A 16,663-nucleotide genomic window follows, 5' to 3' on the forward strand; every position below is an offset into this window, starting at 1 on the left:
TCAGAAGAAAAGGACTTGAAGAACCATGCTCCCAATCAAGATTTTACATACATTTTGTCTGGGACTAAATCAAGTATGACACAAATAAGACTATATACTAAAAGACTAAGTTAGTCAGCTAATCAAGTTGTGACATTAATAAATTATGTATCTACCAACTCATCATGATAAATTTTGAGAATAAAACAGCATTAAAGAAAAAATACTCCTATATTTAAAGAGTAAATTTATTGCTATTATAAATGAATATTTTCTAAAGTATAATTGCAAGATGTACAGTATTCTCTCCTTTATTAAATACAAGGCTTGAGAACTAGATTTAATTTAGGTAAAATTAATCACATCTTTGGTCTCACATATAATCCTACCAATTTCAATGTATCATACACTTGTAGAATTAGGTATTCACCATTCATCCTTGTCTAATTTCTTTAACCTTCAATTAAAAAAATTAAGAGAAACCTGGGCTTAATGGAAATTTTTTATATGAACATAATTTTTATATTTATTGGCTGATTTACAAGTTAAGGTTTATTAATAAAATAATATTACATAATATGGTAGACCAACTATCACTAGATATTAATGTCTAACAGAAATTAAATTTTATTAGTTCCTATTAACATTACATATCATTAAAAGATGTTTTCTAAATCAGCTTTTTGAAGTTTTATGTTAACTTTGTAAAAGACCACTTCAATTTAACAAATACTTTGGTGAAATAAAATTTAACCTCCCCTACAAAACTATCCGACCATCCATTTACTACCATAAAGTTCAAATCTACAAGTTTACTTTTAGAGCTGTTTCTACAGTCTTTAAAAACAACAACCAAACAGGTCCTAAGTTACAACAATACTAGATCGATCAGTAATGTGGGTTTCATGATGTAAATTGAGTATTTAATTAGGAACATTACATTGCTATTTATAGAACCTTAAAAATGTTATTCCAGGATCACTAGTTTTATTATTATTATTCATAATCATACTTCACACTCCAATATATACTTTTACCCAGATTAGAAATAAGAGCTATAAATAAACTCTGAGTTTATTTATAATTTATAACAACTCTCAATGCTAATGACACAAAGTTAATTTGAGTTAAGTGGCTGTGGGCTTAAGATATAAAAACCTAAATTAAATAATCTAACTCCTTAAAACATTTCCCAGCATTTTTATTTTCTTTACAAAAACTAAGATATTCCTCCTCTGCACAGTGGTACCTATATTCCATATTAGAGGAGCCTCACAGGCTATATTACAATTCTATAACCACTGAAAGTCATACACACGCCCCCCAAAATTCCTGATTTAAGTAATCTTATTCCACATTTTTAAAGATTCAGTAAAGATTAGGAAGACTAAAGACTCACAAAAGAATAAAACTGGGATAGCATAATTGGGATGGGAGGAGGGAAGGAGAATATGACAAGAGGAAACAGACAACAGTTAAGGAAAAAAATTTTGCAATCGAGACAGAGGACTGGCCTGCCTTTGAATATCACTCCAGCTACATCTTAGTTCTTGGTCTTCATCCACTGTCAACAGCCATTCTGGCTGCATTTCTGAACTGGGCTCTCATGGAGGTGATACTTTCACCAGCCATCTTTAGGAAGGTAAATGATTAATTGCACTGTTTTCCCACTGCTGCAAGGACAATGAAAGGGAAAGTAAACTTGTGTACCTCATTTCATATCTAGTTGTAATTTTCCACAAAAAAAAGAAAAGAAAAGAAACATACTTTAAGGTTACCAGGTCCTTTTTTATTTTTTATTTTGTGTGTGTGTATTATGTCTGTCTGTGTGCTTTCATCAAGACAGTTAATATAAAAATCCCAATCTCCAAATCATCATCAAGTTGACAATAATTTCTAACTTTAAATACTCTAACCACAAATACTGTATCAACATGGAATGTTTATAGTTTTCTCTGAACATCCCTTTCAATTATAAATATTTAAATTGATCTAATAAAATTATAAATAAAGAAAAAACAATGTGATTTAGAATTCTGATTTCCAAACATAAAAATCACTAGCAGGAAAATTTAATGTATAATCTTTTGTGAATATCTCTAAAGCCTACAAAGGAATTCTATTTTGAGATCTCCTAACCAAGACACAACACAGGGTGGTTTTGACACCAAAGGTCTAAAGTAAAGGATCATGGCAGTTTTATTTCTTTGCCTTTGTAAGTAACAAAAAGAAGAGGGGCAAACACACTTTTGTGTGTTAGAGCTTAATTAAAATCACTTCCAAAACACCTCAGGAAATAATTTTACAAAGATCATTCTAAAACATAAAAGTACAAAGTTGGTGTTTTTGGAGGGTTGTGTAAAGAAGTTGAGCACACAGATTAAAGAAAAATTATTACAGATATATTTCTTAACCCACCTGCTATCAGGTCATCAAGAGTGTCGGTAAGCGTCTGGGCTGGAGTTGCAACCATTAGTCCATCTGGTTCTTGAACTAACAGCCCCTGATCATGTCCAGTAATAGCAATCTGAGGCTGTCCTATAATCTGATGATTACCTGATATTTTGTGAAGTTCAAGAGAATTTGTCCCATTAGAACCTAAGTCACTGGAAAAGTTACACTGTGGAGATGATAAAGGCTGGACTGGGACAAAATCAATTTGTTCTGCCGATGGTGGAGACTGTTGCTCATCATCAACATCATTATCTTTAAATAAGATTGTGTCAACCTGAGGTAACTCTGAAAAGTGATCCTCTAGAAGACTACCATCTCCTTCCCCTTCTGGGAAGACTCCTCTATGAGAGCACTGCTGGTGTAGAGATACTGTGTCTTTCTGACCTTTGGTTTCCAAGTATTCTTTGGTAAATTGTTGCTGTGTTTTCATCTGCAACTGCCTTTCCACTTTCTGCAGCTCTTTCAGTATTTTCTTCTTCTTCTGGACTTGCTCTTCTCTGTTCTTTTTAAGTTCTTCTATCTTATCTTTGTTCAGAGGTTCACCTTGAATTAACTCCAATGACTTAAGCTGTGCTTTTTCAATAGCGCTAATTCTTTGTCCCAGTTCATTCAGCTTGCCTTCAGTCTCCTCTACTATGCACTCCAAAGGCTGGTATGGGTGAAAAGGTGGCAGTACGTCCTGATCTGCTACCTGCAGGGAACTGGACTTCTGCTTGGATGTACCTAAGCACATGAAAAATGTTTGAAAAAGTGCCATGCTAAAAAAAAAAAAAAAATCAGCTCCCCCTCCCACACACATGGACCTCCCTCCCCAAACCCTTATAACTAATGCTGTAGAATGAATGTTTAAAGATTCACACAGTGGTAGGTAAAGACTACACTCATCTATTTAACAGCACAAACTAGGATGTTGCCAATTAAAAAATGAAATTTTTAATAAAAAGTTTAATCTTTAGAACAGGAGGATTTTGGAAATTAAGACAGGACAGGATGAAAATCAAATCAAAGAGGAAAAGAATATCAAAATTCTGCTTATTTGACTAGACTTCTTAAAGAATATCAAATCTAAAGCATTATCAAAATAGTGTTAAGATACCATTAATATTAGCTTAACTGCTCAATTGTTCTTTGCACAATATTAACTGTGCAAGCAAAGATTACTACAAGAAACTATAACTTGTAGATGAAAGTAGTGTTTTTCAAATTGCCAAAATGCTTCTCTTAATATATCAAAATATAACGTGAAATCAGTTTTTTCAAGATACATACTTCTAAAATTTTCCATCATCTTTAATACTTTTGTACATGAACACTAATATTAAAAGAGCAATTTTTTCTGAGTTTACATAAACTCTTAATGTAAGCATCTATCAGAGAAAAATGATGTTACCTAGGAGGAAAATCAGATTTCCCATATAAGAGTACTCATATTGACAATGTATTTAAAAATAAAGTAAATGTACATTATTTTAAGGTTTCTGAATCACACTTAAATTAAGTTTCTCCTCTCATGACAAAATAATTATCAATATTAATAATCCTAACATCTGGACATAGAGTGGAGGATACATGTAATTACTGCTTTAATTCAAGGCTTAATCCTCTTATTTAGGAAGAACTGGGACTATATATATATAAAAACCTAATATGCTAATTGTCCCACCAACCGTTCAACCAGTCACTATGATGTGCACTGACCACCAGGAGGCAGACGCTCCGACTGGCAGGTTAGCTTGCTGCTAGGGTCCAGCAGATCGGGACTTGGCAAGATGGGCCAGACACACCCTAGAGCCCTCTTGTGGTCCCTCCTCAGCCCCGATTGTGCACCAGTGGGGTCCCTCAGCCTGGCCTGTGCCCTCTCGCAATCTGGGACCCCTCAAGGGATGTTGAAGAGCTGGTTTTGCCCAATGCCCACAGGCTAGGCCAAAGGACCCCACTGGTGCATGAATCCGTGCACTGGGCCTCTAGTTCAGTAATAAAAAAGAACAAACTACTGATATATTCTACAACATGGATGAACTTTGAAAATATGCTAAGTCAGTGATTTTCAACTAGTGTGCCACCACAAGAATTTTAAAAACATGCAATACCTGACTCTTTAGTCAGGCGCACTGACCTCTTTTCCCTTAAATTGTCAAATAAAATAAAAAAACAACAGCAACACAATAATAGCCATCTGGTGTGAATGAATCAAAAGTATACCTGTTTTTTTGTCAGGTTGGCAAAAATATTTTTTGATGTACTGCAGAGTTTTAGCAATTAGTTTATGTGTGTCACAAGATGAAAAAGGTTGAAAATCACTGTGGTAAGTGAAAGAAGACAGACACAAAAGATCATATATTGTGTAATTCCATTTATATCAATTCTATAGAGACAGAAAGGAAATTAGTGGTTGTTGTCTGAGGTTATGGTGGTGAGAATGGAGACTGATCACAGGCAGTCATGAGAGATCTTTTTGGAGTAATGGAAATATGCTAAAATAGATGGTGGTGATGGCTGCACAACTCTGTAAATTTATTAAAACTCACTGCATTTTACATTTAAAATGAGTGAACTTTATAGCATTTGTGTGTGTGTGTGTGTGTGTGTGTGTGTGTGTGTGTGTGTGTGTGAATCCTCCCCCTAGGATATTTTTTCCGTTGATTTTTAGAGAAGGTGAAGTGAGGGAAGGAGGAAGAGGGAGAGAAAGAGAGAGAAAAAGAAAGAGAAACATTTATGTATTGGTTGCCTCGGCCTGCACCCCAATCAGGGCCAGGGATAGAACCCACAACCAAGGTATGTGCCCTTGACCGGGAATTAACCCGAGACCCTTTGGTCTGCAGGCCGATGCTCTAACCACTGAACAAAATGGCCAAGCCTACCCAGTTCTTTTTTAACAGCTTCATTGCTGTTTAATTTTAAATACAATAAAGTTGCCCTGGCCAGTGTTGCTAAGTGGTTAGAGTGTTGGCCTTGGGTTCCATTCCCTGTCAAGGGCACATACCTCAGTTGTGGGTTCGATCTCTGGCCTCGGTCCAGGTGTGTTCCAGAGGCAACCAGTCAATGTGTCTCTCTCACATATCAATGTTTCTCTCTCTCTCTCTCTCTCTCCCCCTCCTCCCTCCCTTTACTCTCTCTCTAGAAATCAGTGGGAAAAATGTCCTTCGGTGAGGATTAAAAAAGAACTCAGAAAAAAAATTAGTTGTCCACTCTTTTGGACTGTAGTCAACATATATGAATAACATAAACATAGTTAACTTAAGAATTTAAAAAACAGATCATCCAATGCATTAAAAATGATTCTCAAATCCAAAGGAAAAAAGTCACCTATAAGATGTTAAAATATACTGAATTGCAAGAGGTGACAAAACCACTGAAAAATAAAATCAGAGATTCAACTGCTTCTTTGCTAGAATGGGAGATGTTAAAACTGCAGGTAGTTCTAATATCTGCAACATGCTTTATTACTGAAAAAGACTAACAGTTTTTCCACAAGAAACTGTCTTTAACAAGGTCAGAAGACCACAGTTCCAAAATCACCGCCATCACTTTAAGACACTTATTCTTTAAATGCAAACTTAGCAAAATGTATTGTCTATATTCAGTTTTACATTTCTATCTGAACAAAGTGGTGAAGAAATACTTTATTCTTTCAAAGCAATAGCCTTTAGATTTGTGAGATAATTTTATAAATATTTCTATAAGTTTATATAGGAATTCATGGCTTGACATATTTGTTCAAAGTACCTAATGACAATCAACAGATAAGAAAAGGGAGGATAACCAGCATAAATAACAACAACAAAAATTCAGTTGTGTGATAAATTCAATGACTTTAGCATACTGAATTTAAAAATTCTGCAAAGACTGAAAGCTCCTTTAAACACTTATTAATTTCAAAACACCCTTATATAGTTGATATGTATTTTGTATATAAGATTAAGGAAATCCATGTAAGAGTTCAACACTAACCAGACTGGTAATTATATGAACTTAAGAATGTTCAAAAATTAAAAATCTAACAAATAATAAGATGATCCAAAATAAGGCTAGAATTGAGGACAGTAACAGTAGAAATGGCCCTTTCTTGTTAATAAATAAGATGCAAGAAGTTTAAAATACAAGATTACTAAAAGTAACTTAACTAAATATAGAAACTATAAGCCCAGAATACTAGTATATGTAGCAGTAAAAACAAAGGATGGTGAAAGTAATGAACAAAAAGCAGTTCTTCTCCAAAGAGCCTAGATACACATCAAAGCACTAACACAAGCTGTAATATCAAAAGTAAACCAAGTTGGTGAAAAATAAATAATACAACCTAATCATTCCCAGAAGCTGAAGCAACACCTTCAATTTTGGGGAAAAATAGAGAATGTGACAAGTGTTCTTTTAGCAACAAATTTTCAGTTAGTAGGAAGGTAGTAAGTAGTATATAAGATGCTAGAAAATAAGAGTTCCATCTCCTTCCAACATCTTCCACTGTCACATGTAAATAAATAAATCTATTCATTGGTAACATTGGATGACATTATAAAGTACTTTCTAGGAATTTAGGAAAAGTCACCATCTCATCTTTTTGGTTTGGTTTCCAGTAGAAAAACTTTGTAATAGGAAACCATAATATGGAGACAGCTTTGAACGAGACCTTTATTTTTTTTTTTTTTATGGGCAGTGAGGGAATGAGGTGGACATGTACATGCCAGATATTTAGTTTATTATTGAAATGAGTTAATTCTACCAATCATTTTTTGTGTCTAAAATAATTAGTATACTGTGCAATAGAAATATAATGGCTAAAGGACAAAATACATGACATACCAGTAGATTTGGTTTCGTATTTCTTACTTGGTTTTGTCTAATCAGATATAAACTTTGTTCTGTGACCCCTTTGCTTTCTTATATCTCTACATAGCACCTTACTAGAATTATTTTTTTTACAATCATTAAAAAAAATCTTTATTGATTTCAGAAAGGAAGGGAGAGGTAGAAGGAGAGAGATACACAAACATCAATGATGAGAGCGGATCATCGAGTGGCTGCTTTCTGCACACCCTCCTACTGGGGATCAAGCCTGCAACCTGGGCATGTGCCCTTGACCGGAACCGAACCCGGGGCCCTTCAGTCTGCAGGCTGACACTCTATCCATGGAGCAAAATAGGCTAGGGCTAGAATGATTTTAAAAAAAAAATATTTTTATTGATTTCAGAGAGGAAGGGAGAGGGTGAGAGAGATAGAAACATCAATGATGAAAGAGAACCATTGATTGGCTGCCTCCTGCACACCCCCTATGGGTATCGCCTGCAACCCGGGCATGTGCCCTTGACTGGAATCGAACCCACAACTCTTCAGTCCGCAGGCCAACACTCTATCCACTGAGCCAAGCCGGCTAGGGCTAGAATGATTTTTAAACAGCTGGGTCTTAAATTGAAATAGAAAAAAAGGTTGATGAAGTAGTATAGAAAATAACACAGTACATCAAATGTAATAGAGTATATATATTATCTAATGGAATTTGTGTTTGGATAAATAGATGTACAATGTGTCCTGGGTTTCAATGTTCTTATTGTGGTCATAGTGAAAAATGAAAGTCATTGGCCTGGGATTCATCATTTTTTCTTTATGTCTAAATACCTGTCACAAAATTTCCCAAAGTAGCAGAGCACGCCTTTAACACTAGTAGCCCTGCACACGAATCTGTGTGCCAGTAGCTCGCTGCTGCCCTCCAGTAGCTCTCCGCCCGCTGCCCTGCCCTCCTGTAGCTCCCCCCGCCCCCTACCCTCCTTCATAGCTTGCTGTCCTGCCCCCTTCTGTAGCTCTCCACCCGCTGCCCCGCCCTCCAGTAGCTCCCTCCGCCCCACAGTCGTTATGTGGTTGGTCGTTATGCTTCATGGCGTAATGACCATTTGCATTTTACATCTTTATTATATAGGATAGTAAGGTTAACCAAGAGTGTTCAAAGACAGAGCATCTATGTTACATGCTAAAAGATTAATTCAACCTTTTGCCTTCTAAGCAGTTGTATGTTAAAAGGCATTATTAAATTTGGGCATATGTAATCCATGTAAACATGAATACATAATAGAAATCTATTAAATTAGAGAATATCAGTAGTAAAAATTCCATAAAAACACTCAATTTCATTCACTATACATATATTTTTCTATACACTTTTTTTTAAAATCCTCACCTGAGGATATTTTTTCCATTGACTTTCAGAGAGAGTGGAAGGAGGGGAGGGAGGGAGGGAGAAAGAGAGAGAGAGAAATATCGATGTGAGAGAGACACATTGACTGGTTACCTCCTGAGCATCCTGACTGGGCTGGAATGAACCTGCAACCCAGGTACATGCCCTTGACTGGGAATCAAACCCACGACACTTTGGTACAAAAGCCGACGCTCTATCCACTGAGCCACACCAGCCAGGGCTCTATGCACTTTTAATGATTTGATATAAAAATATGAGAACTTTTCAGGTACCTATTCCAATAAACAACTCTGGGATATAAAAGAGGTATGTTAATTGAGTTCTTACTTTACATTTATATTGCTGTTTTCAATCTTTCCCACCATTTTAGAATACTACTTCTTGATTAATTTTTTTAAAAACATCATTCTTTAATCACATCTCCCTTCTTAAAAATGTTTAATAATTTTCTTTTGCATTCAGAATGATATATATTCTTAGCCTGGTATTCATTAGTTTATTCAACAAATATTGGAACAAATAGAACAAGCAAGGCATAGTGGATTATACAAAGATAAACAACATAAACCCTGCCCTTGAGGAGCTTACAGTCTAAAAGAGGAGATAAAAGTATACAAGTCCAAATATAGGGATAAATCCAAGGATTGGCAGGCCTGGAATAGGGGGTATAATATAGGAACCCTCATGCATTGCTGGTGGGAGTGTAAACTGTTCTAGCCATTATAGAGAGCAAATTTGTAATACTCTCAGATAAACAGTATGCATTCCTATGACAGGCAATTCTGTTCCTAAATTTATCCCAAATAAATTCTCACAAAGACCTACAAGGGGAGTATATAAGGATTTTCATCACAGCATTATCTGTGAGAAGTGAGAAGCAACTGGGTACCCATCACTGGGAGAAAGGACTGGTGAAAAATGAAGGATATACAGGGTGAAGCACTGTTCTGCAGGCAGAAACAATATAGAGGTAGACACATAAATAGATCTTAAAAACAGTATTGAATGAAAAAAGTAAAAAACAAAATGGAATTCAGCACAATACCACTTGTTAAATTTAAAATACCCATTAAGTAGTAAACATATTATGAGAATGTGTAAGAACAAAAGAATCTACACATCAACCCCCCCCCAAAAAAAAACAAAAAAACAACCCAGAATGATTGCCCACAGGGCAAGTAGGGGAATGAAAGAGAGATAAAGGGAGTAAGAGAGGAGCCACAATGTCAAAGCACCAGGAATTGAGTATGATTAACCCAACCTTCTACACATGAGTTCCAAAAGGGGAGGAGGGGGCAGGAGTAGCAGTGACCAGAGCCAGAAGGAAGATCCAATAAAGTGCTGTAGGAGTTCAGAGCAAAGAAATTACTCCTCTAGAGGGCTTGAGGTGCACACAAAAGATATAGGTTTTGTTTTATCCTGACATCATTTAAATGCTTTGTAACAGATTAAATTCTAAACTGTTAACCTGCATAGGATAATCCAGTCCTCTCTTTTAGAATCTCTGGAGAACCAGTTACAACAAATAAATTAGATGCGACAAATGGCTTCAAATGACAAATTTAAAAATTAATTTTGTAAGGCATGGGGGTGATATCACTTATATATCCTTTCCCATCTGAATATTCACAAGTATACATAATGTAGCTAAACAATGCTGGAAAACTGAGCATATCACTCTCTCCTAGTTGCCCATTTTGTTTATAGAGTGATTCTGAGGTCTCTCAGATGCCACCTAGAATTGTAAGCAACAAATGAGATAAGTTGCCTATATCAGGAGATATGGGTCAAGATGAATGGAGCCTAGACAAATGGTGCAAATGGGTCATGAAAGAAAAGAATATATGAGTAGTATATAATACCTGGGTAAGATTTAGGGCATGAATATATTTTAAAGGATGCAGGTATGAATAATAAAAAAGATTTATTTAAAAAAGACAGGAATAAAATGTTATAAGAACTTGAAAAGATGATTGCTAGAAGAGGAAAATAAGAGTCTTAGAGAATAAGAATCCTTCCTTTATCCCTAATCACATATGCAACACAGATGTTAGGAGAAACAAAAGCGTCAAACATCAATTTCATCATTCAAAGGAACTTCTCTAGAGACATAAATGAGATGTATTAAGGAGAAAAAGCCACCTTAAGGAGAAAAATATAATAACATATATTTAATAATTTAAGATAGGGTTTTTTATTCCATTGATTCAGTGTGCACTCTGATATCAACTGATTTTTCCTAATTCATAGTGATATAACATTCTATGATGCACATGATTTATCCTAACATTACATCTTAACACATACATGATCATAGTTTGATCCTGCATAAATATATATTAGGTTGGCAATGTCACTTGGCAGCTGGCAACAGCAAGTGCCCAAGTATCCAGATATAAGTGTTAACTTTTTTCTTCCCTAATAATTTAGAAAAATGAAAGTTTCTTAAAAGGTTAATTTATTTTTATATTATTCAATAAGTAGTAAAACATCAAAGTGAAGATAAATAAATACTCCATACAAGGAGGTATCTTAGAAGCAAAAATATGATTACTCACTTGAGTATCAACTTAAAAAATCATCCAAACATTTCAGTTTACTTACATATTAAATCTAAATTTAAAATGTTTTACTTGCTCTCTATACATACTTCATGTCCTTCCTAGCTTATTTCTTGGTTATTTTGTGGTATGTGTTAATAATGTATATTTTTTAAAGATTTCTTATGTAGTACTGGATTTCCCTGGCCAAAGTCAGTACAGTCCTATATAGGGTTTAGCCAAACAAGAAACAACAAAAACAGAGGCATTTAGGTTTCAGTATTTTATTAAAGGCTAGTTATGATGCTCAGATTCCTTAATAAGTACATGCTTACTTTGCTTTTTATTCATTAAGATTAAAAATGGCAGCCTTCATTTTCTTAAAAGTTTAAATAGCTATGTGTCTAATGGAAAGCTGCTAGAATTAGCATAAGTCAGAGACACTAGAGACATTTTATCTCTAAAATTAATAGTTTAGAAATGAAATAATCCTTGGCGAAGGCCCTCAATACTCTAAATTACTAAAACTGGCATAATTTGAAAGAAACTTCTGTTTGCTGCTGTAACAATTACCCCTAACCAACTTTTCTTTTTTATTGTTTAAAGTATTACATATGTCTCCTTTTTCCCTGATTGACCACCCCCCCCCCCACCAACTTTTCTTAAATCCCAGTATTAAAGAGACTAATACATACTAACACACCTCATTGTGATTTCAAAAACCTAGGACTTGATTATCATATACGGAATGAAATATGCTCATACATTTGTTTTTATGTAGTTCTTAATACCTTACAAAGTACCTATTTTCTTATTTCAAAGAACTTGGATATGACAACTATATATGATTATCAAATCAAGGTAGTTTTTATATCTACAAGTGAAAAGATAGCAGAAAAATATCAGAGCTCATAAACTTGAGTCCTTTAAATAGTGTATACTCCTTCTTAATATTCACTTGGGTATTACTTATATACTTTTTGATAGTTATTTGTCCAGGTTCACATATTGACAGATGTTAACACACTGTATTTTGCATTATGTGAAAGAAACTAAATTTAGTAATTCTTAAAACTTCTCACTCACTGAATTGAATCATTGTTACTAAGACTTAACTAGACAAAAAATATACATTTTCATTCCTCATATTGTACTACTGCTTAGCTAAAGAATTATCAAATGGGAAATGAATGCCTGATAAATTTGTGCTACTTTAATCAAAAACTTGGTTTGCTTCTTCTTAAGTATCTTCATCTATGTCAGATAAAAATTACACCTAGCAATATGTTAACAGGAAAATAAGAAGTCATTTTTCTTAGTATTTATGTATTTTCTATTTTATAGTCTGTAAGGCTATTAGCATTTTCAGAATTACCTACCTCAATTAATGTATGAATTAATATGGGATACATACTAATGAATTCATTAATTAGATAATAAAATACCCATTTTAAAGAAATAATTTAAAAACTAACCTTTTTGTACTCCTAAAAGGGCAGGGGAGTTCTCCTGTGAACTTCTGTCAGGCTCTTGGGGAGGTACAACCATGGCAAGTGTATGCATTGGTACACGTGGAACCTAAAAAGTCAACTCAGAAAAAAATAATCTCAGACCAAAGAGTAAAACAAAGACCCACACATTAAACAGAGATCCTGTTGTAGATTTTTTTCATAAACCGATTCACGTTTTTGTTTCTTAAAAATTAAGAAAAAAACAAGAACAAAACACCAAAAAATTCACCTGTAGGGTTTTATGCTAGCGAAATAAGCCAGTCAGAGAAAGATAAGTATCACATGATCTCAGTCATGTGCAACCCAATGAACCAAATAAACTGATGATCAAAAATAGATCCAGAGTCATAGAAGCATGAGCAGACTGTTGAACCTCAGAGGGAAGGCAGGGGAGGGTGGGTGAAAAGAGATCAACTAATGAATTTGTATGCATATATGCATAATGGGTGGACACAGACAATGGGGGTGGTGACAGCCTGGGGGTGGGGAGGAGACGGAAGAGGGCTGGAGGAGATTAATGGGGGGAAAAGGAGGACCTAAGTAATACTTTCAACAATAAAGATTAAAAAAATTTCACTAAGGAATAATTTCTAAGAATATTGATTGGACAAACGCAGGCAATCTACAAGTAAATGATTTAAGCTAAATGGAATATTACTCTCTTGCTAAGAAGAAAGCCTTGTTGGTTCCAATTATATAGCTAGGAGTACAATTCACATAATTACTGGCCAATTTATCCTTGTTCAAATTCCACATGGGTCAAAAGAAAGAAAAATTCCAAATGTCTCCTGAGTTGGAGTATTTAGCAGTTCTCAGGATAATTTTGTAGACAAGAACTTAAGATTTCACTAAACTCTGTATGCTTAGTATATTCTCTATATTCTCTCCATATTTTTAGGTTTAAAAATTACTTTAATAAACTTTTGGTGCATATCTCCTGGTTAACTATACTTTGCTGGTTGGCAAAATAGTTAACTCTAGGATAAATAATAATGTCTTAGGAGGTATTAGGGAAAAGCTTTTTTTTGGTTCAAAATTATGCTTAATACATTCATTAAAAAACAAACAACCCCAAAACCTAGTTGTAGTAAGATGAGAATTTGGAATATTTATATTTGGTATGAAATATTTAATATGTAAATATTAAATATTTATATTTGGTATTAAATATTTTTAAAAAACACTATTTTTAGTAAATAAGATTTAAAAATTTCCATGAACTTTTGAATAAAAGAAACCTTAAGAACCTAGGATCATGTTTATCTCAATATGTAATAGAAAAAAGAAACAAGCCAATTTTGCTTAAAACAAATTTTAAACAAAAATTCCCAACTGAGCCCTAGCCGGTTTGGCTCACTGGATAGAGCATCGGCCTGGGGACTGAAGAGTCCCAGGTTCGATTCCGGTCAAGGGCATGTACCTTGGTTGCAGGCACATCCCCAGTAGGGGGTGTGCAGGAGGCAGCTGATCAATGCTTCTCTCTCATCGATGTTTCTAACTGTCTATCCCTCTCCCTTCCTTTCTGCAAAAAATCAATAAAATATATTTTTAAAAAAATTCCCAACTGGTAAGAATAGTTATCATTTCAAATAAGCTCTGTTTTACTTTACCTGAGATTGATCTTGAGAAGGTGGAGTGAGTATAGATACATCTGTAGTAGGAACTGATAGAACGTTGTTTGGATAATCCAATAGATAAGAAACAACATTAGTATGGCCACCTTTTGCAGCTTCGATGAGCATTGTTGAGCCATCCTGAGAAAAATTGACACCATAATTATTATTTGTAAATTTCTTCTTATATGATTACTATACACATTTAGTTTCTTAGCAACTCATGTAAAATCAAAACTCATTAAAGAGTAATGAATATTAAGCACTAAGAGATTAAACATTTTAATATATACATTATTTATTTATTCACTTATTTTTTAGTAGAATACCTTGAGTCGATGAGTAGGGTCAGCCCCATGAGCCAAGAGTAGTTCAACAACTGCCAGGTGACCTCCTGCACATGCCAGCGACACCACTGTATGATCATTATTGGCTGTAGCCCGATTCACATTGGCACCTTAAAGTAGAAATAAATAGCAATCTTAGCAAAAGTTGGAATCAAGCCAGTTCATAGACAATATCATTTTAAAGATCTTTTGAACTATAATACAGATAGAAAAAAACGCATCAATCATTATTGTATAGTTTGAAAAATTTTCACAAAGTGAACACACCTGTGTCACCAGCACCCAGATCAAGAAATAGAACATTACCCACATACCAGAAGTTCCACCTTGTGCCCCCTTTCAGTCAGTACCCACCCCTCAATGGTATTACTATTCTGACTTCCAAACTGGTTTTAGTTTTTGATCTTTATATGAATGAAGTCATACAGTGTACTCTTTTGTTTGTGTCTGGCTTCTTTCGCTCAACATAATATTTGTGAGATTCATCCACATTGTTGCACGTAGTTGTAGTTCTTTCATTCAATATCACTTTTAAAATGGAAAATCTAGAAGACTAAGTAATAAATATATATGGGTTAACATAGCATCAAATAATACCATTTTATGTAACTTTCAAAATGTTTCAAAGACATTTTTTATCTATTTCTAGAACAGGGCAATATAGCCAGGTCTCAAAGTAGAAATAACAGATTTTTTAAAACCCTATTTAAGGGAAATATAATTCTTCATATTGTGTATTTTAAGAGTCAGAGGAATGTGGATATGAAGAGAAGAGAAGATTATCCAAATATATTATCAGAAAGATTATTTAGTAAGTTGCTCAATAACTTTGTACAATATGACCTGAAGCAAACCTAAAGGCACAATCTTTTCTCAGCCTGTTTTTAAAAATTTGTTTTTGGAGAGAAACCAAGATGGCGGCATAGGTAAACACCGGAAATTGCTGCCTCGCACAACCACTTCAAAAATACAACTAAAAGACAAAACGGACATCATCCAGAACCACAGGAAGGCTGGCTGAGTGGAAATTATACAACTAGAAGGAAAGAGAAAAGCACACTTGAGACTCAGAGGAGGTGCGGAAGTAAAGTGCAGAGGTACCAAGGAGCACGTGGAAAGGGCTGGCAATTGAGAACATGGTTGCCATTTTTCAATCGGGAGGGAGTCTCAAGCTCCCGACTGCTCTGAACTCCAGTTCTGGGCGAGTCTCTGGGAACCCAGACTCATACGGGGAGAAACTGGACTGTCTGGCAGCAGGCGGAACTCGAGGGCAGCTTTCTCTCAGAGGTGCTTGCAGCAATTACCAGGACACTGAGACGTGGGGCCTCTTAGGGTAGGACTGAGGAGCAGCCATAGCTGCTTGCTCCACCCTGTTGATCCCCTGAGACCCCGCCCCACCCAAGCTGTGGCAGAGGCTTTTGCATATGAAAGGCCTGGCCCTTTGCAATCTGAAAATTACCTAATGAACTGCAGCAGAGTCAGAGAGACCCAGAACTTCCAAAAGAAGGCCCAAGGCCCCACAGCAGCTTGCATTGCTTCACAGCTGGGCCTCATCTGGGCACCTCCAAAACCCAAACAAAGAAGAGGAATCTGTAGATCTCTCCATAGCTCCTGCTGGGTAGCCTCAGGCAGAGGCTAAATTAGCACCTCCTTAGAGATCCAAGAGCCAGTGTACCCAGTGGTCAGAGTGGGACCATCCAGATTACAACTCCTCAGATCCATAAGGGACACACTCAGGGGGCAGACTCAGTGAGCACCAAAGCCCCACTGAAGCAAGTCTTGCCCCAGAAGGGTGTCTCCAGCCCAGAAGTTCTCCCACCATAGACACAGCTGATTCTCACAGCCAATTGGCCTGGAAGTCAATTCCTCCCACTGATACTAACAACAATTAAGGCTTAACTACAACAAGACTGTGCACAAAGCCCACAAAGGGGTGCACCAAGAGTGTCCACCTCAGGTAATTGGGGAGGCTGAGCCACTGGGCCCTATAGGACACCTAGCACAGAAAGCCACTCTATCAACACAGGGAAGC

The 16,663-nt window shown here is 35.6% G+C and overlaps 1 protein-coding gene across 7 annotated transcripts in view; it reads right to left on the bottom strand.

The window, feature by feature from the left end:
• Nucleotides 1–16,663, bottom strand: part of LOC102426990 (ankyrin repeat and KH domain-containing protein 1) — a 121,423-nt gene that overhangs the window by 32,692 nt on the left and 72,068 nt on the right. For all 7 annotated transcript variants that reach the window (XM_023752075.1, XM_014453824.2, XM_023752074.1 and 4 more), the window contains 4 exons: nt 14,614–14,741; nt 14,282–14,425; nt 12,636–12,738; nt 2,398–3,156 (listed from right to left, as the gene is read on the bottom strand). In XM_023752075.1, coding sequence (XP_023607843.1) covers nt 2,398–3,156; nt 12,636–12,738; nt 14,282–14,425; nt 14,614–14,741 — 1,134 coding nt within the window. The remainder of the gene's footprint in view (nt 1–2,397; nt 3,157–12,635; nt 12,739–14,281; nt 14,426–14,613; nt 14,742–16,663) is intronic.

The sequence above is a fragment of the Myotis lucifugus genome, unplaced genomic scaffold (genome assembly GCF_000147115.1).
Source record: "Myotis lucifugus unplaced genomic scaffold, Myoluc2.0 scaffold_28, whole genome shotgun sequence".
Taxonomy (NCBI): Eukaryota; Metazoa; Chordata; class Mammalia; order Chiroptera; family Vespertilionidae; genus Myotis; species Myotis lucifugus.